This window comes from Corvus kubaryi, unplaced genomic scaffold (genome assembly GCF_017639235.1).
Source record: "Corvus kubaryi isolate FWS band 111438036 unplaced genomic scaffold, C.kubaryi_AGA036_p1.0 69, whole genome shotgun sequence".
Lineage (NCBI taxonomy): Eukaryota > Metazoa > Chordata > Aves > Passeriformes > Corvidae > Corvus > Corvus kubaryi.
This window is the reverse complement of record NW_024582057.1, coordinates 1,551,087-1,574,203: the sequence shown is the minus strand read 5'-3', so window position 1 is coordinate 1,574,203 and position 23,117 is coordinate 1,551,087. Positions and strand designations below refer to the sequence as shown.

The 23,117-nt window shown below is 38.0% G+C and overlaps 1 protein-coding gene across 5 annotated transcripts in view; it reads left to right on the top strand.

The window, feature by feature from the left end:
* Positions 1-23,117, top strand: part of CDKAL1 (CDK5 regulatory subunit associated protein 1 like 1) — a 383,214-nt gene that overhangs the window by 56,074 nt on the left and 304,023 nt on the right. For all 5 annotated transcript variants that reach the window (XM_042048977.1, XM_042048978.1, XM_042048980.1 and 2 more), the window contains one exon: positions 14,606-14,690. In XM_042048977.1, the coding sequence (XP_041904911.1) occupies positions 14,606-14,690 (85 nt within the window). The remainder of the gene's footprint in view (positions 1-14,605; positions 14,691-23,117) is intronic.

The following is a 23,117-nucleotide window of genomic DNA, read 5'->3' as shown; positions in this document are numbered from 1 at the left end:
AGGTTGCCAAGAAGGCCAGTGGCCATGGCCTTTATCGGCAATAGCGTGGCCAGCAGGACCACGGCAGTGATCTTCCCCCTGTACTCAGCACCAGTGAGGCTGTGCCTCAAGTCCTGTATCCATCCAGTTTTGGGTTCCTCGCCACAAGAAAGACACCGAGGTGCTGGAGCGTGTCCAGAGAAGAGCAGTGGAGCTGGGAAAGGGTCTGGAGCACAAGTCTGATGAGGAGCAGCTGAGGGAGCTGGGAGTGTTTAGCGTGGAGAAAAGGAGGATCGGAAGGAACCTTATTGTTCTCTACAACTGCCTGAAAGGAGGGTGTAGTGAGCTGAGGATTGGTCTCTTCTCCCAAGCAAGTAGCAACAGGACAAGACGAGATGGTCTCAAGTTGCACCAAGGGAGGGTTAGATTAACTATTAGGAAAAGTTTCTTCACAGGATGGGTTGTCAAGCACTGGACCAGGGAGATAATTGAGTCACCATCACTGGAGGTATTTAAAAGGCCTGTAGGTGTGGCAGTAAAGGACGTGGTTTAGTGATGGACTTGGCAGTGGTAAGACCTCTGAGATCTTAGAGGTCTTTTCCAACCTAAATGATTCTATGAAAGTGCTGTGGTGTTTGTTTTCTGAATATATTAATGTAAGTTTGAGTACAGATATTTTCTTTTTTTTTTTTTCTTTTTTTTTAAATCCAGACTTGGTGGAAACAACAAACAAACTTTACTAATTTTTTTAAATTTATTTCTTTTTTTTGGTGATAAAATGTCATCTTTAATAAGCAATATCGGCAGATTTGTATCCAGGTTGTAACAAATACTTTGCTTTCAAACATGAAAAAATATGGTTGGAAATTGTACTGGAGTGGTAGGGCTTTTAGTGTTTTTATTTCCTGATTTTTTTTTTCTGTCAGTCTGTATACTGCCTTTGTTACCTCTCCATTGCCTCCTCAGCACTACCATTACATGTATAAACCCTCTCTCCCCCTCATGGCATCATTTTTAACTGTTCAGGTCAGTGCTAATGCTGTTTGGTTTGTGAAATAAATTATTAAAAATGACTGTAAACATCTCTTGATGGAATACTGTGATTAACACTTTCAAGCTACCATTAGACCACTTCTTTTTGTGTGGATATTGGTCAATTGTCCATACACTGCATGTAGTTCATTCTGGCCACTGCGATTCCTCAGCCAGGAGAGGAGAAATGTTCTCCTGACTGTATCTGTTGGAAAGCATCACAGTGTTTCCTGGAGTCAGATGGAATGTGGCAGTAATGGTAAAGGATTTTCACATGACAGTATTCTTATGAATCTGATTTAAATCAAGCTAAAGGATGTTGTATTCTCATCTCTGGCATTTGGAAGACATTTAATTTTAATTTTTGTTTACATCAAGCACATACTTTTTGTTCTTTGCACTTAATGTTTAAAAGAAAGTAACGCCCTTTTTTTTCTACAGTTTACAAGTAGATGCTATATATTTGAAGTACTTGTTACTTTATGGCAATAATTGATTTTCAGTAAGAGAAGGGCCATTGGAGTGGTAGGCAGGGTGCCATATATTGTCTTAGGTACTAAACATTAAAGTAACTTAGCTTTATAGCCCTTACATATATAGAGCTTAAATTCAATCTAAATTACAGCCTTGTTGGCTAAATACCTATGTTGACAGAACTTTAAAGAGATGCTAGCAGAGAGCTGGTGTGGCTGAGGAAGAAGACAATGTGAAAAGGTGAATTTAACATGGTTGTCTCATGGTATCTTTATTTTCCTGGTTTTAGAACAGTATTAAATACTTTTATCTGAATGGAATTTTAGTTGGAAGACCTTAGAGCAGGACCTTTACTTGAGTGCCAAGGGTTAAGCACTTTGTGGCAGCTAACTTCTGTGCTTTATAAAGGTTGAATGTGTGGATGAGCCTGAAATGGAGAGGAAGTGATTTCAAAGACAGGAAGCGGTCTGCTCTGCCTGCATTTGTGGGAGAAGTTTATGATTCTGTGTTGTCTGTTGCTGGCATTCTCTGCTGTGTGACCCATGCTGTGTTGATAGGCTGGATTACCAGCTGTATTTCAGCTTAGATAGATCCTGCTCAGCTGTGCTGTTGACCCTAAAGTTGATTTAACGCTTGTGTTTCTCTATCTTGCTAGACGCATCCTGACAGGGTAGCACTCACAGGTGACTTTTTTTAAACTTTCCTAACGTAAAGGGGTCTGTTAATGCACTTCGAGGTTGTACTGTTTTCTCAGGGTTGGTTTCAAGGACAGTTGAAATAAATAAAGTCTAATTACAAACCAATACCATTGGTTACAAATCAGTAGCTTTATGGACTGAAGATAGGTAGTCTAGGCTTTCCATGAAGTCATGGGCCTTCTGGTGTCCTCTGTTGGCACCGTAACACTTCCCCTTATATCTAGCAACTTTTGATTAATTACTGTTGGGCTTTTCTCTTCTGAAATGTTTAAGAGACTAAAGATGAGATACAAGAAACAGATAATGTCTTTTCCTGCTGGAAGTGACTTTAACCCTTTAGCCAAGGGAATTTATACCCATAAGCATTTTTACTTCTGCAAAGTATATATTAAAAAAAAATAGTTTGCTTTTGTTTTTTGACCTTTTTTTTATGATTTACCTGTCTCACCAAAAGCTTTCTAAAAAAAATAATGTCAGTATCAAGCACTTGGGCAGATAATGTGCCAGAATGGGATGGGTTATGTGACTTGTAGGAACTTGATATGCTGTTTTTTAAAATTCATCTTCGAAAGCAAGGAAAAGGTAAATTAGAAAACATGTGCTAAGTGAAAACAGCTGTAAGGACTGTGAAGTTGTGAGATATAAATATGCAAAGAAAGACAGTGATCATGGGAGATACCACATTAAGCTTCAGTCACTGACATAGAAAAAAGAGGAGTTTGCATGAAGATCCCTCTCACATCAGAAAATATAAATTAAATTGTGGGTAACTACAGGCCTTGAATTCTTAAAAGTAAGGAAGTGAAGTATCTTCAGTCTTTGGAAAGGAGAAATGTCAAAATGGCTTCTTCAATACCTTGACTACTTTGAACTGTGTAATGAAATGTAGGTTTTCTTTTGTTACTCTTTACCTTGCCTTCAAAATAGGAAAGACAGAGGTAAATCCAGCCAAAGGAAGATACTCCTAGTGTGGAGCCTGGGGCAGGAAGAAGATAACCCAAAAGATTTTGACTCCTTATGTCATTGACCTGTGGAGCTCTTCCAGCAAATCTTCTGCCTTTTCCTTGAAGGAAACAGAGAACTGCTAGACAGCACTGTGCATGCAGAAAGTGCAGCTCTCCCTGCTGTAATACACCAGCATTACTCCTTGTGACAGTCTTTGAAATCTTGAAATGTTGCTTCCAAATAAGATGAGAAAATGGATCCTCACTCACCTTCTCTTGTTTGTCAAAATGTTCTTTTTATTTTTAGGAGCTGCTGTTACATCAAATAATACATGTCTGAAATAATGTTTGAACTGGTTTGTGCTTGATGAAATTGAACCACTCTGAGGCCATAAAGCTACATTTTTCTATGCAAAACTGGCATGTTTTAACTTTTGATACAAGTGCTGCTGAAAGTTTCAAAATAGGCTTGTCTTACTGCAAGCAGCCTTATTAGTACTGGAAGAATATATTCTGGCTTTTTTTTTTTGTACAAATGATAATAATCTAACAAAACTGTCTCTAAGAAGGATATCAAACCTGCGGTCAAAATTGAGAAGAGACAGAATAGAGCAATGATGTGTGAGGCTGTAATGGGTATCTCAGTATTGGTACAGGACTATTCAGCCTCTTGAAGGCATGGCTCTGTAGCAGCTGCATGGGCTGATGTGTCTGCTCAGTATGAGTCAGGGCATGGAGAAAGGGCAGGAGGGGCTGGGATACACCTTTGCACACCTGCCTATGCCGTCTTTGCTTTTCTTTCCCAGTGCATCTTTACTCCTCTGCCAAGCACAGATTTCCTTACTATTCTGGCTAAATGGGCAGAGAAGTAGATCTGCTACTTCTCCAAGCTACAGGTGAAGCTTATTTCAAACCTGTTGGTGGGATTTTGTGAAGCAGCTTGCACTGCTGATTGCTGTGCTGCATTACATTGGTTGTGCGTGTAAAGAGTGAGCTTTAATTTCTGCTGTGCTCAGTCTGGAGCTTTCACGAGCACTAAATTCTGCTGATAGTCTGAACTGGGGATGATGGTTGGGAATTAAGCACAGCAGAGGCTTATCTGGCTGCTGGGTATGGTACCTTAAGCCCATATCTCCTGCTTTTCAGAAAACTGATAAAGTAGAAAATAGATGAGGTGTGAAGGTAGTTCTGAAAAAGTCAATAAGTAGCCGGAAGCTACAATTTAATAAGTGTTTAGACGTATCTGGCTCAAATAGCTTATAATTTAAACTCTTTTAAAAGTGATAGATAGAACCTAAATCCATATTCCCTGTGGCATTAGGTATCAGGAGAAATAAGTGGAAGCAAGGCATTTGAAATCAATAAAAGGCTTCTAGGTACAACTTAATGCAGACAGAATTCCAAGAAAAAAGATTGTGAGACAGATACAGGAATAAAATTTGGCTTTATTTTGTAGACTGTAGCACAGTCCTAATCCTGGCTGTTGTGAAAATGAATGGAGATGAGAAAGTTGTGGAAATGTGCAAGTTCAGTGCCATAGGCCAACTTGTACAGAATTAGATGTACTGAAAAAGTAAGAAATCTGCGGAGTAAAGCTGTTCTCTTTATGCCTGAAATGAAACCATAAATGAATAATGTTAATTACCTAAGATCTATTTTGTATTACACTGGAAATGAAGCAAAGGGTTTTTTTCCTATTTGCTTGGGATATGTGTTGTGCTTGAGAATCTTCTACTTCACTGCTTTGAGTTTCCTGTTGTTGGATTTACTTGTGGATTGCAGGGGCTAGAAGTGCAAAAGGCTCCTCTGGGTTGGTAATTCAAGTGATGCAATTGCATTTTATAAAGGCCCTTGGTTTCTCTTTTCTGTGCCTAGCCCAACAGATTGTACCTGGGTTCTTGATAGGACTGAACAACCCTCAATTTATATTTTCTTTGTTCTAGCCTGTGGACATGGTGAGGAAGATCCATTAACATTCCATGAGCTCTGCAGATAGAAGCATTTGTATAAGTGAGGTTCATCAGAGTGTTACATCTAAAGGAGATTAAAGTTATATTCCTGGGGCAGGTTCCAGTCAATCTTTCTTGATTCTGAAATACTTGCTGCTGTTTACAGTAAATTCATATGGAAGCATATGATGTTTAGTGGAAAACATAAAATTTTCATTTTTCGTTTACCCATGTCTTTGCTATCATCATATGAAATACCTGCTTATGCTTCTCTGCAGCGGTTTTTTTGTACCTTAAACATCACAGTATGTGATATTTTCAAATAAATAGTTTAGATGACATTTCTGACTTGCAGTTTGTGTCTTGTGGGTCTCAACATCAGCAGTTTCATTTAAATTTTAGCAATTTTTTAGAAACTCTGATCTGCAAAACAATCGAATTCTTCTAATCATTTTTACCAGGTAAGTCTGAGACTACAGATAAAGCAAGTGAAGATTTCTGAGGTGTTGTATCAAAAATGAGAACACAGTTGTTTTTCAGTGAGCCCTGTGAAATCTGGAATTTGTTTTGGAGCTCACACATCAGCTGTCATCCTTCTAAGACCATAGTTAGCTTCAACAGATGCTCTCCAACAGTTGGTAACACATCTGCAAGAGTTGTGTTTGAGTACACGTGGGGAGTTAGAGCAATTGTAATCTGTTTGGGTTGGTTTTTAGAGGGGGAGGGGGGGATTTAATGTTTTTTTTTTTTTTTGGACCTTGTCCCATACAAAGGAGTCAATTTGATCTGCTCTTTGGTGTTCTCTGTTGATTTGCTGTGCAACCCAGATTACTGAAAGGTTGGGTTTTGTGATTGCCTTTAAACTTGTCAAAATTTTATTGGATATCACCGATCTGGCCTCTAAAAGATGTAGACTGAAATAGTTTGTGCATATGAATCTAGGCAATGGCTTTGTGTTCAGGGACAGGCCTGAAGGGAGGGACAACTTAGTTAGGATCTTGGCTTGTTTGCATAGACATCCTGTGTGGCTTGATCAAGTTATGAAAACTCTGTAACTGCTTGTCTGCATTTATAAGATGAAAAGGAATTGGTGTAGGGAAGGGTGCATATTTAATATGTGGGTGTTGAAGGTAAATCAGTTAATATTTGCAATGTGCTTTGAAACTTTGGTTGCGCGGTGTTGTGCAAGATGTTTTGTTGATGGTTGGCTTTGGATTGTGAGTGACTAAGAAGCAATCAGTCTGTATTTGCTCATTTGAATAACGTGTGTTTTGCGTATGAAGCTGTATGTAGGGACAGAAAAGCACTGAGTTGTACTGTATGTGCTATTTCTGAAATATCAAGCAGGCTTAAGACTCAGAGGAGGAGGAGTTTCTGGGATTTTTCCAAATTCTGTCAACAAAACAAATTCTATCCGCATTAATCATCAGAATGAGTCGGATTATTTGTGTGTTGTTGTAGCATAGCCTGGCTGAAACAGGCTACTTGACATTGTTTCTAATGTAATGGGACTTTTCCTGAGAGACTGATAAATCACTCATCACTACTTTGCATATTGAAATTATTGACTGGTCATTAAGTCTTCAGTGAAGTGAAAGGACCAGTTGACTCTTAGAATGCCTCAAGATTATGCCTGTGCTCCAGAGCAGGATGAAATGCCCACTTTAGAGCACCATGCTAATGGCACCTGCATCTGCTGCTAACCAGGATAATTTGGGTACCTTAACATTAGGTGTTACTGCACTGAACAGCCACTGGCAGTGCTTAGGCTTTCTGCCAACATACCCCTTAGCTAGCAGCGAGATTTATTCTCTCTTGTTTTAAGGTCTTGCTATGTTCAAGAAATAGTTGCGTGATCCACTTTCCTCTGAGTAGTTGAGTCTGCATTTTGAAGGAATGAGCTAAAATTCAGCCTAAATTTTCTACCTTTGGTATATAATACCATGTACAGAGTGAGCTTTGACTATTTTATATCAAAAAAGAGCCATGAGAAAAGAGTAGCCCATAAAGGTCATGCCATGTTGGAATAAGCTTCCTTTAGAACATGGTCATGGTTTTGTATACTTGCAAGGTTCTGTGCCTTTAAAATGTCTGTCTGGGAGCTGTTTGACAAGACAAGTGGAACTGTGGAATGTAGACTAAAATTGCAGCAGATTATGCCACACAGAACTGTACTCAGAGTTGAACTGAAGTATATATATATATTTTCCTGATCAACAAAGATAGCGAACAGGTAAGATATGGAAATGATCAGTCTCTTTCTTGATTGGAATGAGTTGTTCAGTGGCTGTGGGCTTGGGAGAGTTCTCAGTCATATGGGGGAATTATTGAAATGTCTTACAGGTACTGCAGTTTAAGAGTGTAATTACCTGCTGCTTTTCAGAAGGAAACATTTCTAGGTTTAGTCTTTTTAAACATAAATAATTTTGCAACTTCAAGTTACCCTCAGGTAATTGCATGGAAAATCTAGCAAATTATAGCAAGATGAACAAAACACCAAAGTAATTTGTCTGTTCATGTTGTCTGTGCTGGGTGCAGAGGCAGAAAACTCAGCTGCACATTGCAGAAGGAATGAAAATACAAGTTATTTAATCTAATTGGATTTTTGACATTGTTAAAAGGTAAACCTTTAAAGTATGTTTAGTTCTCCTGTTCTTTACTTTGTGGATCTTAGGTATTGCTAAGGATGGATAGGCTGAAGCCTTCCTACACAGCTCTGTGTGTCTGGGTGCTGCAGTGCAGACCCTGGGCTGCTGCAAGCCGTATAGCTGGAGTGTCCTGCTGGTCTGGCACAAGTGTCTAGAAAGTGGGAGAAAAAGGTGGCTTACTCCAAGGATCATCTCAGACCCAGACTGTAGCCTGTGCTTCATCTAGGGAAGAGATGAAAAGTATTTAGAGAATGGAGTACTCACTTCAAAATCCCAGTATAAATAAGAGTAAGTGCTACTGATGGTTGCAGAGTAGAAGTGGGAAGTAAAATTTATCATCATCAATGTTTTGAAGCTAAATTTATTCTTTCATGTGCTTTTTCTTCTATGCTGTCTGATGTTCAGTACCCCCATGCCAGGCCTGAAGTATTCTGTTAATGGGCATGCTCTGGAATACAGATTCTTTTGTCTGCACTATTTATAAATATATTATATTTATAAATAGTGCAGACAAATATATTTTGAAGGAGTTTGTTGTTTGGAAGGAGTGGTACAGCGAAGTTCCAGGTCACGAACAGATTGAATGGACATCAACTGATAGCTTAGTAGTTTCTCCCAGTGACTGCACGATACCCCCTAAACAGCTGAAAAGAGAGGTGTATGTGCTTATTTTTGGGAATGGTTTTCAAAGGTGACTGGAAATAAACCAGTATTTTTTTAGAAAAAATTCAGTCTTGAAAGTAGCATGAGTAAATAAAACTGAGTTATTTATCTGTTATACTGAAATGAGGAGAGGCAATGATTTAACATGTCGTATTTTGAATCCAGTAGTGTATTACTGGGTTTTAACTGGCTAGATCTTGTGTGTTTAAACGTGCTCAGTTCCTGTGTATGTGATGTGTTCAGTGGGCAGTCCCTGTGCACCTCTGTTTTGGTGCTGGACAGTGAGAAATATCCTTTGATAGCAGACACAGAATCCTGATCTGGAAGGCTTTATAAAACCTGTTTATAGTCCAGCAGTAGCTGCTGTTGAGATGTCTGCCTGCTCAAGAATGAATTTGCTAAAAATACTCAATTTCTTAAAAACCAGAAAACCCAAAAAAGCTTACTTGCACAATTAGCGCAGTAATGGAAATGTTAATGGAGAATAAAAACGGCAAGTTTGCATATTTGTAGTTTAAATCGGCGCTCTTGCCTGATGGGAGAATTATTTTTTTCATGAAGGCTTGTCTGGATTACCTGATTTGATAAGTAGCCTGGTTTTCCTTTTGGAACTTTAAATAACACACATAGAGGGTGAACCAAATTGTTGTGTTCTCATTAATTGTGAATGAAGTAATTTGTTATGTCCAGAGTATCTCAGAAATTTAATGAGAAAACAGAAGTCATGTTGCAATCAGTTGATTCTTTTATATTTTACATCCTGATACTATTGATAAGACATGAGTGGGATTGTTTTGAAAGACATTTGCAATCTGCAAAGTTAGTATTTTCGGCATGCCTTTGAGTGTTGGCAAATGGATGGTACGTCTTCAGAGGTGGGAACTGATAATGTGTCTCTGAGATTTCAAACAAGTACCATCTGGAAACTCATGATAACTTGTGGTTTTGATTTGTAGTTGCTGTCGAGGGTGCAGACACAAGGAAAGAGCTTGTTTGCTTGGAATCTTTTCTGTAGGGCAAGTGACATGAAAGTTGATAGTTAACTATATCTGATACAATATTGACAACTAGCAAATGGTAGCTAAGTATTTTGTGTGCCAAGGAAAGGCACACAAATAAAACCCCAAACTTGTTGTTCTCAACTTTGTTGTGCTTTTTTCTTCTTTCCCAATACTTGTTGATTCTTTCCCAGTACTTGTTGAGGTCTCTCAATGCCCAGTGGTCCAAGAAACCATTAAATTAACCAGTACCTAATTTCAGTAACCTAATTTGAATGACAGTGGGTTTCTATGACAGGGATGTTGAAAGAAAAGAATTAGTTTGGCAACTTTTTCCCAGTCAAGATGCTCCATGACTTTTGTAACTGGCTGTGAGGTGTCCTCATGCTTAGATATTTGTGTTTTTTGCGTGCAGATGATTCCCATGGAGAACAGTTGCGGGCACACATTTCAGATACCTTGGATGTTACAGGATCTGGCTCCAGAGCATAAAATGGCAACCAGGGTATCAAGGGAGGGAGCAGAGCTCTTTTGGAAGCAAGAATGAACAGGACAAAGTGTTTAACAGGGAGGTCCATGAATGGGAACAGAGGCTAGAATACAGCACATGGAAACAGAGAAACTGGAGGTATATTTGTTGTGTAAGAGAATTAGAAGTAAGAAAATCAGAAAAGGTGAGAAGGAAAACTCACAGAGAGATTAGGAACAGGATAAGGACAGCTGGAGGGAAAGGCCCTGGAAGAGCCTTCAGTGATTACAGAGAAAGATCTGCTTTCAGGTTGAATTTCTCAGATTGATGTACAGTATTTAAAAGGATGTCAGACTAGTCATGAGTCATGTTTTTTGAGCAAACAGTGCTGAGCAAATCTGGTAGTGGTTCCAGTGCAGAGAGAGGAGTGATGTGATGAAGAAAGTAAAGAAGGGCTGTTCTTTTAGGGCTTCACTAGCTGTGTTTCTTCTACTTTTTTCCTTTGTGAGTGTTTTGATTTTTCAAGGAGATGTGGTTTGGGGGGGATGAGAAGAAAACAAAGTTTTGGAAAAAGAATTGGAAGAAAAAAGACTTAAAGTTAAGAGACCAGGGCATACCCAAGTCAGTTGTTTAATTTTCAGCTGATAGTATTACTGCGGTCTTCTTAAGAAATTCTGCTGATTTATGGTTTCTGTAATGATAACAAACCTTACACTGTTAGTTAGAAAAGAATTGTAAATATTGTTTTCCTCTGTAGGTATACTGATGTTTCAGACTCTTGCCATTTTATCATCTTAGTGTTGCATAATGCAGCCAATTCATGTTTTCCTGAGTTTCCCAATTAAGTGTTCAGAAGTTTCCATGACCTTTAGGTTCCTTTGTACTCTATGTTGTTTTTCAGAGAGTATGATAGACTTTGTGGTTTACTTCCATTGTAGCCCTTTTTTTATGGAAAAGATTTGTCACATGGTCACAAAAAGGCCATGGTTTTGAGTTGTGTTTTTGAGCATTTAATACAAGGCTGATTTGACATATCCTTTTTTTTTTCCTAGAAATGTCTTATCATGAAGGAAACTGTTTAAGTAGATCATAAAAAAAAAGGTCAGCAGCAAAATATCATAATTTTTAAAGTATCATTATGCTGAATATATGGCAAAAATAAGTTGAAGAAGATCCCCTTAGAGAAGATTGTTGCAGGATATATGCACCCGTATCATATTCACTACCGTAATTGATGTTCACTGTACTTATGGTTCTTGCTTCACTTTCATCTGTCACAGTCTCTATGACTTGCTGGAAAACCTTCTGTAAAGTTTAGATTGTCCTGTTCACTCAGATCTGTGTGAGCTCTCAAACACAGGCATGTGTTCTTCACTGAAATGTTGGAGGTTTCTCAAAAACCTTGTGGAGTTGGAAAAGGTGGCAGGTGGAGACATTCCAAGGAAGGGTGCGTGGGCTGCCGTAGTAGGTGCAGCACCACATTCATGCCGTGCTTCCCATCCAGACCTAAGCTCTTTATCTGTCTGCCTGGGGTATAAACAGGGAAACCTCAGGGCTGTCTGCCCCTGTAGGCATGTATTTAGAAGCCTGAGCTTATTTGTCAAAGCTATTTGAGTCTTTATCTGGGGACAACGCTGAACAGTAGCAACTACTCATGTCAGAACACTCACAGGCGTATATATACACATAGATATATATACATGCACACATATGCCTATACATATATATAGGTAGCCAGTTGATCCAGTCTCTGTGCCCTGAATAAAGATTGTTACCCTGGTGTTGCTTAATGTTTAGTAATAATGAAGCCAGAAGATGTTGTTTATACATGCCAAGCCCAGTCTGCTCTTTTGGTCCATGTTTGTTTCCACACATCTATCAAGGCCTTGCAAAGCAAAATATGACCACTGACAAGTTATTCCCACAATGTTGCAAATGTTCAGCTCTTCCTGCAACCTGATACAAAAAGGCCCTGTTGGCAATTTTTTTCTTTTTAACTGAAATTTTCTTGAGAAAATGCAGTAGATTGTGGTGCGTTTACACCAGTGCATGCAATTATTTTATGTATGAATAGGGCAGTAAAGTACTAAAAAAATTTAGCTATCGTTTTGAAGAGTTGTGATATGAACTCTTATTTAATAAATGAGTAACTCATAAGTGTGTGTCTGTATATTTATATATATGCGTAATCAAAATTTGTATGTACGTATATTCATTTGAGAGAGTATGAGACTTAATTAGGAAAAAAAAGATTTAAAAATAAATGCAGAAATAGAACAACTAAATATGATAAAACAATACTGTTGCTGTAAGGGGAGGACAAACTTCAGCTAGACTTTTATTTTCCTTAAATGATTTCTAGATGTGTACATGAACGAGACTCCTTTTCCCAAAACTGCTCCGGAGATTTTATTCTGTAAAAGCCTTTGCTTTGCATCCTCTGTTCTGCAGAGCTGAAGCCTGTGAAGAAATGAATTTACATGTATTTGGGAGACTTTTTTATATGTGTTAAATACATAAAGTGTTGCAGTTGTCCCTCAGACTGTCAGTCAAGGAGTTAGTATATTAATAGCCTGGAAACCAAACTGCTGTATGTATTCCTGTTGGCTTAGTATGTAAGGTCTTTCTAAACTTAAATGTGTTACTTCTTCCAATGCTGTTTCGAAGAGAGGGTTTTGATTTTGGCTTTAGGGGAGAAGTATTGCCACAGTGTTGTCTCTTCCTGCACACCTGGAAACCATGGTACAAGGATGCACTGAAACCAAGCCCAGGACTGGTGTTCTCTGTATCAAGGCATCTCTCCTCTGAATAATGACGTCTCTTGAAAATGGTTGTGCTTTACGGTGGTGTATGAGTGCTACTGCAGCTGTAGTCTGTTAAATGGAATGTCTCACTTAAATGTTGGCCTCTTGCTATTTACTGTGTGTCTGTGTCCCACCCCTAATTCTCAGGTGGGTGTGTTATGGGTGTGGGGCTGAGTTTATAAACATTTTATGCTGCTGAAAAGAATAAAAAATACAAAGTTTTGGCAGTGTTACTGGAAAACTACTTTTAAAATGTGTTTGTTTTCATACTTGGTGCATCTGACTAGACCAAGAGATCACTCTTTTTCTAACACTGAAACTCTGTTTCTTCGCTCATCTGTACATAATTCCTAATAATTTTTTTAACCTCTGATTATCTTTCTAATAGTAAATGAGTCTGTTCATTAGTCTAAAAACATAATTTTCATACAGCCTGTGTTGGAGGAGAGGTTCTTTATCTTGTTCCATTTTTATTTTGACTTCTGTGTAGGCTAAAATTTGACAGGGTCAGATACTTGCTTTGTTTAAAGTAGCTAAAGGTCTGAATGTTGTTTTGATGACTGCTTTGTGTCCTTTCCCTGTCACAGAAGTTGTGTTTTAGCCAAATTAATAGTGTAATCTTGGTCAACAATGATTAGAACCCCCCTGAATGTTTTCCCTTATTTAGCATTATGTGCATTTTATGTATTATTTTCAATTTACCTGATTCATAGGTTAAGTGACCGATAGTTAATTGTAAATGATTTTTGAAGAAAATGTCAATGAGACAAATCTTTTTCAGTTTTAGCATTTCGTCATATGTGCATGGAGGAAAAGGATATTCATGCCTGTATGGATCCATTAATGATGAGTGCATATGTAAATATGCCTAAGTCTTGGCGGGCTTTCTCCTGCTTTAGCAGATGTCAATTCGAATAAGGCATCCTAAGAATTGTTTTACCTGTATTTATTACTTACTGGCTTATGTTATTTAAAGGTATGTCAGCCAATACTTCAGTGCTCAATGTACTGAATAGTAGCGAGTGACATGAATTTTCTTACCCAAACTGATACAAGCTATTCCGATGAATGCTGAAGCACTGAGCTATTTGAGATCGATTATCTTCATTCTTTTGTTCAAAAAAAGAAGCTCTAACTTCACAAGGATAGTGACTATGCTAGTAATTCTGTACTATAGGTCATGATTTACAGGATTAGAGTTTATATATGTGCTTCTGCAGATAATTCTGAGGTTCATTTCTGTTAATGAATTTAGATATCAATAGGCTGTGAACATACAGAAAGGTTTGGATCCTGAAGAAAATAATATCCTTATCTGAATGGAGGCAGATACTGGTTGCATGAATATCTTTTATCTGAAAATTGCTGAGGTATAATTATACCATAACTAAGATATAATCAAAACTAGAAATATGTATGTTTCTTTCCAAACTAGCTATGTTAACTTTTCTCTTTAGTAGAGGTACACATTTTATAAATTCTGATTTGTTTCTTTTGTAGTATTAATTCACAGTAGAACTGAAGCAGGTATTTTATTGTCTTAGTGAAACCTGCTTTTGTTGACCACTTAATTTTGCCTTTGTCTAGGCAAGATCTTTCTGGAAGTATGCATTTCTGGGAGTAGTGACTGTTTTTCTTAACTTTGTTTTCCATCATGTGCAACCGAATGGCATCTCAGCTGGTAAATGAGATAACAATTCATTCCCCATTGGCAAAAAAATTAAAAAGAAATTACAATGGAAATGCTCATGTGCCTCTTTTTTTTCCTAAAACACAAAACAAAGAACAACAAAAAACCCTTTCCAAGAATGTAAATGAATATAAAGTAATCTTACAAATAGCCAATTTATTAGTAATGGCTAACTTCAGGATTTTTTATATGATATAATTTAGGAGTTGACAGGTTAAATAATTCTTAACACAGGTTTGTTTCTTTCTCTTGTGTAGACAACTCTGCTGAAGCAGATTTGTGGTTGCTGAACAGTTGTACAGTAAAAAATCCTGCCGAGGACCACTTCAGAAACTCGATCAAGTAAGTTATTTCCTTACAAAGATACTTAACTGCTGCCAATGACTATTGCATGTCCTAAAGCTTTGTGTTTTCAATCTAGAAGTAATTTTGTGCTTTAGAGCAAGAAGTGTGCTGAGTTTGAGTGTTACAATGCTGAATTCTCTAGAATGGATTTGTAAGGTAGAGTGGATTTTTTTTAATGGGCAATAACTTGCAAGTGATTATCACTACACTTATTTAGGAGAACTGCTGACCCATTTAGATGGGGGCTTTTATATCACTTTTCAAGACAATGTTGTAATAGTCTTCTGAAGAGTTAACTGTGCTTTTGACTTTTTTTTTTTAATATGTGAATTGTTACGTAGTTTCTTTTTCCCCTCTGCGTAAATATGGCCTAACTGGGACCTTCTTTTCAGTGGTGCCCAGCAGTGCCCATAAATGATAAGAAGTACCTTAACATGAGAAAGAACTTCTTTATGTTGAGGGTGTCAGAGCACTAGAACAGGCTGCCCAGGGGGATTGTGGAGTCTCCCTCTCTGTAGACATTCTAAACCCACCTGGATGTGTTCCTGTGTCACTTGCTGTGGGTTACCCTGCCTTGGCAGGGAGGTTGGACAAGATGATGTCCAGAAGTCCCTTCCAACCCTACCAGTTCTGTGATACTTTGAAAAGAGTAGGTATCAGGTGTATACTTAAAACCAGCTATTTCACTTAAAAGATGAACTGATTAGCTTGTAATAGAAGCCTTGTGAAGAATGTGTTTTATTACTCAGTACCATTCCAATGATGTAACAAAAAATGACATGGTAGCAACTTCTGCCTCCAATTTCTGCGGAAGTGTAGTTGTGATGAGAGTAACTGGAAAACCTCTCCACATACAGCTGTCATTGCCTGGTATTAAGAAATATTGTGGTCTGTGTCTTGTAGATTTTATCTTTAGTAAACAAGTTTGGCTATTTGTGCAGTCATTTGTTTAGTGTGGTGCACTGGGGATGGACTGGCTGTTGAAATCCATTTTGGTGAGAAAAACATAGTTCTTGGGAAGGGAGAGAGGAGAGAGAGAAGCTAGATATAAGATATCTGATTGCAATGCTGGAGTTACTAACAGAGTCTCAGGACTGTAACCTTGAACAGAAACCATTTGCATGCTGTAGGTGGCACAGCAGCAATTTCCTCCACTCCTCACATTCACTTCCTGGCTGCTGGTGTTGCATGTAGCGACCAGAATGGCTTTTGCCTTTTCTTCTCTGTTGCCAAAAAAAAAAAAAAAAAAAGTAAACTATTCCCAGAATACTTCCAGCAGTTAGTGTGTGTTGGCCAACAGAACTGATGACAAGATAGTTTCCATTTCAGTTGTGGCCATCCTTCTATTTTACTAATCCTGTGCCAGAAATTATGTGGTATGGTGTGTCTCCTAGCCAGGAGAATAGAGTTGGTTAAGGAAGAGGGCCTAACTGAAAGCAAATGACCAAAATTATTTCTTTGAAGAACATGTTTCTGTTACTGCTCTGTTCATGAACCCGATGTTACTTGTAGCTCGGATTTGTTCTTTTTTATCCTTACATCTCCCTATACTTGCTCTTTTCCTGTAGCGTGCATTGTTCATTCTCTAATCTCAGATCCTGGCAGTTCCCAGCCTTGGAGAATGACAACTTTTGTAGTTGATTCTGACCATTTTTCACAAGGTTCTTTAAGCATAGGGGAGAGAACCGTATGTGAGTGCACATTCGTGGGACTTGGAACTGAAAGATTAAACATTCTCACTCTCAAAAAACGTAACTATTCCTGTATTTGGGTTTTACAATCATGACGAAAGCTTGTCTCTCTAAAGAACACAACTTCTCCCAAGTAGTTCTTAATTTGTTACAGCAAAAACCCAATACATGCAGTTTGGATGATACAAAATGAATTGCTGTTATATCCTGTCACAGCAGCCTGTTGGTAACTATGGAGATCTGTGTTTTTCTCAGTTGAGTAACAAAATAAACATGTAGTATGTGTGTGTTGTCAAAGCAAACATACTTGGAGTGGAAAAATTAATACTCAGCACTGTAAAATTATTCTTTAAAATTGAAAAAAAAAAATCAGTCTGAAAAGTGTTACACAGTATTATGGATGTTATGTGAGAACAGTATTTCAGGTTTGTTTATTCTCTGTGCACTGCAACAGCTCCTGCTACATCGCTTGTATATATATGACTTCAAAATGGACTGATTCAAACCAGTGGTAGTGTTTTCACACTGGCAGTTAAAGAATGGCTGTGAAAAGCTGATCCCTCACTAATACCATGTGCCAAAGGATATGCCAGAACCCAAGTCCTGTAGGTTCAACCTTTTTTGGTCTAATTTTCTTCTAAAAAAGGAACAAAACCACTCCAGACACTCTGAACCTTTGCAGATGCGTATACAGCTGATACAAGCTGACTGACAGTATAATCTTTATACTATTTTTTTGTTCTTCTAGCTCTTAGGATAGTCTCCTCTTGTTCAGTATCAATAAAGTTGAACTTGCTGAACCAGTGATGGTATGGAGGGCAAAGAGTTGTTAAAAGACATTAAGCTTATGGAGGGGACTTGAGAGATTTTCCTGTGCAGATTTATTCTCAGTTGGTTAATCATAAAATAAGATTAAAGTAGAGTTAGGCAATAGCAGTAAAAATTCCCACTATAATTAAGTGGGTAGAGTTTGAAAACATAATGATTAAGGCTTGTGTTTTGATTGGTGATGGATATACCTCTTGTGCTTCAGTAGAGTAGTTGCTGGGCATTCCAAGAAATAAGCAGCTTTTGGAAAGTTCCATTTTTTGAAGTTGACTTTATTTTGCCTTAGAATTTAAAATGAAATAATACTTAAAAAGAAAAAAAGAATTATTTATTTAAAAGTGAATCACATCCTTTTTTTGCTGATGATGTTGCAGTATGGTATCTTTGTTCTGGACCTGATCATCTGTCAGTGTGACCAATTTACATGAGTTAAGTGTATGTATATATATATATGTGTGTTTTATAAACAGTATAAATAATATAAATAATAAAAAAGAAAAATCAATAAAGTTCTTCCAGAGAGATGTCACTATTTATTTGTTTTGGGGGATGTTGGGTAGTTTTTTGGTGGTCCATTTAAGTGCCTCTGCTTATAGTTTTTGTGTTTTGTTTTGGTTTTTTTTTCTCGGTTGCAGAAGGTTATCAGGTAACATTTTCTGCTATCATTTATCTTATTCAAAAGTAGTTTTCTTAAAACTTAGCTGTTAGTAATAACAAGAATAAACATTCAAGAAGTAAGTTACTAACCTTAACTTGTGTAAACTACAGTAAATCTGGTAAGACTTTGATGAAGAGAATTAAGCCCAAGAGCGTGTTCTAGAGCAGCTCTCTTCCTTCAAAATAAAGTTATTTTGCTCTTCAGTTTCATGCTCCATTACTTTCTGTGTGCTCTGATACTCTTTTCTTGACTGTTACATCTCAGATGTGTAACCCCATTTTCCTGATGACCTCTGAAGATTCAGAGACAGTTGTGTGTTGTCCGTGTTTCTAGCTAGCAGTCTTTTTCCTTGCTTGATCCATTCCTGAGTGCTGGTATAAGTTACTCATGTGTTCTGGGACTTTGGCTTTTCCTTAAGGAGTTCTCCTGCAGTTTGAAGTGTTATGGGTAGGAATCTGGTGTCCCTCTTATCAAAATAGCCGGAATGATGTTGTCTGGCAGGACTGATGTGGTTATGCTGTTGTTCATGGCTTGTCTCATGGTATGGAACAAGTCTGACCACTATAAATGATCATCTTTGTTACTATATATAATTAACACGTAGCATTAACACACATTCTCTGATGTATTTGTTGCTGCATTCGCTTCAAGGCACGCTCCAGTGTGTGTTCAACCCTTTTCTCTCTGATAGCTATGATTTGTGACAGAGATGTGAGGGCTTTTAGCACTTAAGTAGCACCCTGTGGCTTCCAGTTCTGTCCTCGCTTCAGTTTTCACCAATTCATGAATAAACACTGTGTGGGGGATCTCACTTTTATGCTAGAAGGAGCATCAAAAACTGTAGAATTTGTGGAAATGTTAGTTTAAGAAGACTGTGACTGTAGACCTTGCGAGTTGTTTAAAGCTCTCAGTGGATTAAATTGAAGAGTAAAAGGCATGACTGCCTTTGGATGCTATGGGATTTCTGTTCACCAAATGCAATTGTGTTGATGTTAAGTACAGAAGGAGGTTATTCTTTAAGAAATACAAAAGCTTGTTCAGACATAAGAATAATTTCCTGCTGCTTGACATCTTTGCAAATGAAAATAACCCCGGAAGAAGGTTTTTTGTTTCTTTTTGTCAACGTTTGTGAATGTAATTTATATGATGCATTTTGCAAACTGAGCAAAAGGAAAACTTGCACACTGTGTAGGGTTACCACTTTTTAAATGCAGCATTAATCCTTTTGCTGTTACTAATACATTTCCAGTGTAGAAGTAGACTGTGATTTACAGTTGTTTATACCATTGATGCAATAAAATCTAAGCTGTGATGTACTTCCAGAAGAGGAAACACAAGTATTTCAAAGCTCTTTGTTTTATACATCCTGTTAGCATAAGAAGATTACTTCCACCAGGTGTAGGTTTCTTAGAGGAGTGTGATAGCCTGGCTGTTTATTGCATTTTACAGAAATAGTGTGTTGCCATGAGTTTTGGTGTTCTTGTCGGAGTACTTAAGGTGATAGGGCAGTACTGAGAATTGTAGGTAGAGGTATTGCTGTTTTTCACTTGTATTGAAGAAATCTGAGGAAGAGCTGAAGTAGTATTCCGAAGTAAAAATGCCTGCAAAACAAACTTCATTGGGTGGGAGGAAGTTTGGCACCTGATTTTTTTCCCCCCTAAGACTGTTGCCAATAATACTCCTTGCTCAGACTCTCTAAACTAGTCTCGATAATGCTGGTGAAAACCTTGCCTTTTTCCAGGATGACAGGCTGACACACTTACAGATTGATGAGGTGCTTGTATTCAAGATTTATGCTATATTCACAGTGCAAGAGGAACTCCTTCCCCAGCCAGTAGGAGTTACTTGGTTTTGAGTGGAGGCTGTAAATCAATTAACTAGAATTTAAAATCACTGTTCTTTACTAAGAACAACTAGAGAAGCTTAGGTGACTGCTGAAGTTGCTTTATCACAACCTTGATTGGAACAGATTTAGGCACAACATTTACATGTTTACAGATGTAGGAGATCTATTAAGGTCTCAGCAATCACACTCCATTAACCATTAACCAAAATTAATTAAAATTAGTTTTGGTGCTCATCCTGTTTCGTAAAGAAATGATTTTTTTCTTTGGAAGTGCTCTAATCTTTGATGTAATGTGTACAAATTAGTTAGTTGAAAACACTGAATATTTCTTTTATGTTCAACAGATGAGGGTTTTTTGTTTTTTTTTTTTTGAGCTTCTGCATTTTCCTGGCAAAAAATTCTAGAAGGGTTTTCTACTTGGGCATTTGAGATTTTGTTTTTTTGTACAGCTGTGCCCATCCATATGACAAAACAATTAATTTTTTTAATGTTCATTCTACCAGTTAACGTTTCTCAGCTTAAGCAATACCAGTTTCACAGTTAAATAGTTGGTCAAGCTTTGCCAAGGGGCATAGCTGACTTCAGATGCTCTCTGGCTTCCAAATGCTGCAGAAGGATTTTATAGGCTTAGAACAAAAATGTTATTAAACTGAAGTCTTTATTTAAAACCTTACCAATCTAGTACGTTTTTTTCCTTCTTTTTAAACTCACTGAATATTGTCGTCCATGCTTTTAGTGTCTTAAGCTGATGGAAGACGTAGATGCTGGTGAAGAATTATGTGATTTAAATGATGTTTGTTAGTGGAAGTTTTTTAGCTGCATTTGAGTGTGTTCTTTTTCTTGCACTCATCTCTGCCATAAAAGAGAATGTTAAAAGCTGATTGACATGATGTTATAAAATCCAGAGAAAAAGCACACCATATAGAACTGAGTGCTTTCCATTGCATAGTATTTAGAAGATAAAAGGATTATGGACTGCTTGTTACATGGCCATGTTTTGCAGAGATTTGAAAAAGCCTGGGTTATAAACTTGTGTGCACTTTAGTTTAATATTTTAAAAGGTTTAAAAAAAAAAAAAGAACAGCACCTGTTAAAATCAACTTCTAAATGTGATTCTAGAAATATTTTCTATTCTGATATGAACGCATTTGGGACTGCTTTAAAAACTCCATGATATTGATGCTTTGAGATGTTAGCGCAGTGCTGATTAAGCCTCAGATGCTTTAGTGGACTAATTAGCTTTTAGATACTCTTTATGTCTTGAGCCAGATCATTAGGGACTGAGGTACATTTGATGGCTATTTTAGAGAAGAAAATATTGCCAGGACATGAGAGGCCAACTCTCTTTCATGACTTCATATATCTGTATTTGAACTTTTTGATGAGGCTATAGTTACAGGTCCCCAGGTATGTAGGCTCCAGGAGCACTGGTGCTTCACAGGCAGTGTTTACGGACTCTGAAATCAGTAAAGTTCATTGCTAAACATATAAGATACACTTTCCTTTGCAAACAAATGCAATCAACCATTACACTTTAGTGATAGGGGTAAACAAGGAAGACTTCTGATTTAAAAAGTATAGCTCTCCTGGTAGTTCATGGAGTAATGCTTTCACCTTTCTTCTTGTCAACCAAAATGGGGACACAGGTACCATGGAATTGCAGAATATCCAGAGTTGGAATGGACCCGTAAGGATCATCGAGTCCTGGCACTGCACAAGACACCTGAAGAGTCACACCATGTGCCTGAGAGCATGGCCAAACACTTCTGGAGCTCTGTCAGGCCTGGTCCTCTGACCACTTCCCTGGGGAGCCTGTGCCAGTGCCCAACCACCTTCTGGGTTAAGAACCTTTTACTAATATCCAACCTAAACCTCTCCTGACACAACTTCATGTCACTGCCTTGGGTCCTGTCACTTGGTCTTTTTTCAGCATTTTAGAACAAGAACTTGCATACGTGTATAACCATCTGAAACCTGTTTTAAGAAAATGAGCGACATTGAAAAGGATATCTAATTCTCTTCAGACTGCATTGCTGATGTTATCTTCAGTTAAAAACGAAAACAGTTCTTCCCCCTCCTCTCAGACTTGGTCAAATTGCATAATTTTAAGAAACCTCTCCAGACAGAGTTAATAAAATTGGCAAAAGTAAGTATTGGGCTTTCCTAGTGTTTCTCATGCTGTTCTGCCATATGCTTGCTTTGGGGATGGGCTGTTCTCTTGGGATTAGTGCTGGTGCCCCCTCTTTGCCCAGACCAGGGACAGATACAGCAGAAACCATCAGGAAGATGGAGGCGCTGTTTTGGGCCAGAAGATTCAGATTTGTTACTTAATCAAGGGCTTTAAAGAAGAGGCTTTTTGAGGGGTTGGAGGCATTTGAGCAAAACTATGCTTGGTTTCCCATTATGGGCACGTGCATGAAAAACATGTTAAAATCTATTTGGAATATCTTGCCTGTTTTAACAGGATGGGGACAATGATTTCTCATGACCAAGTTCCTCCCTTGATTTAACTCACACTTCAGATTAGCACCTTAACCTCTCGTTTGTCCTTACTGGACTGGAGTGTTTTCTGTTCGCAGTTCAAAAAATAGGCTACTAAATAAAGACTTTAAAAGTCTAGTTTGGGTCGTGGTGTGCAAAAAAATAAAATTCACCACCGTGTATTTGAATTTAAGGAATGTGAATGGAATCAGAACATTAACAGTTTGTAAGTCAGCATGCCTTCAGGTGGAAAATGCCCCTATGGAGTTTGCCAAAGCAAAGAGCTGGTGACAATTCCTGAGGGGTCTGTGATTCAAACAGTGGTGAGATAGCGGACAACTGCTGGAAACAGCAGTAGAATGAGACACTGTAGTATGTCTTTTTATTAATTCAAACAGTAGGCTGTGTACACTTTCTTGCCCTTGGAGCAATATTTATGACTTATCCAAGCACACTGTGCCCAGTAGTGGACTACTGAAGTTGAACTTTGTGTTGCAATTAATATGGGGATGTGCAGTCAGAATTCTTGCTGCTTCTGCCGTGTGACATTCACCTCCCATCTGTTGGGGAATTTCTTGTTTATTTCTCTACTTGGGAGGTAACCAAACTACTTCCTCCAGCACTAAAAAGTGCAGGAGATACTAAGAGATTTTAGATTTGCTTTAAATAAGCAATAGTGTTACTGAGAGAGGACATAGTATTAATTGACATCCATTGAAATAACGTGGGACAGGATCAGGGCAGATCTCTGCTTGGTTTGGTTTGCCTGCATACAGAAAGTACAGTCATAAGAGGTGAAAAAGAATGGAATGTTCTACTGGTTTTATTTGTTTTCCTTTTCCCCTTGCTCTTTTGAGCTTTTAACCAGTAGACCAGAATATATGAAATGCAGTAGAATGATGAAAGGGTGATTCAGTAAT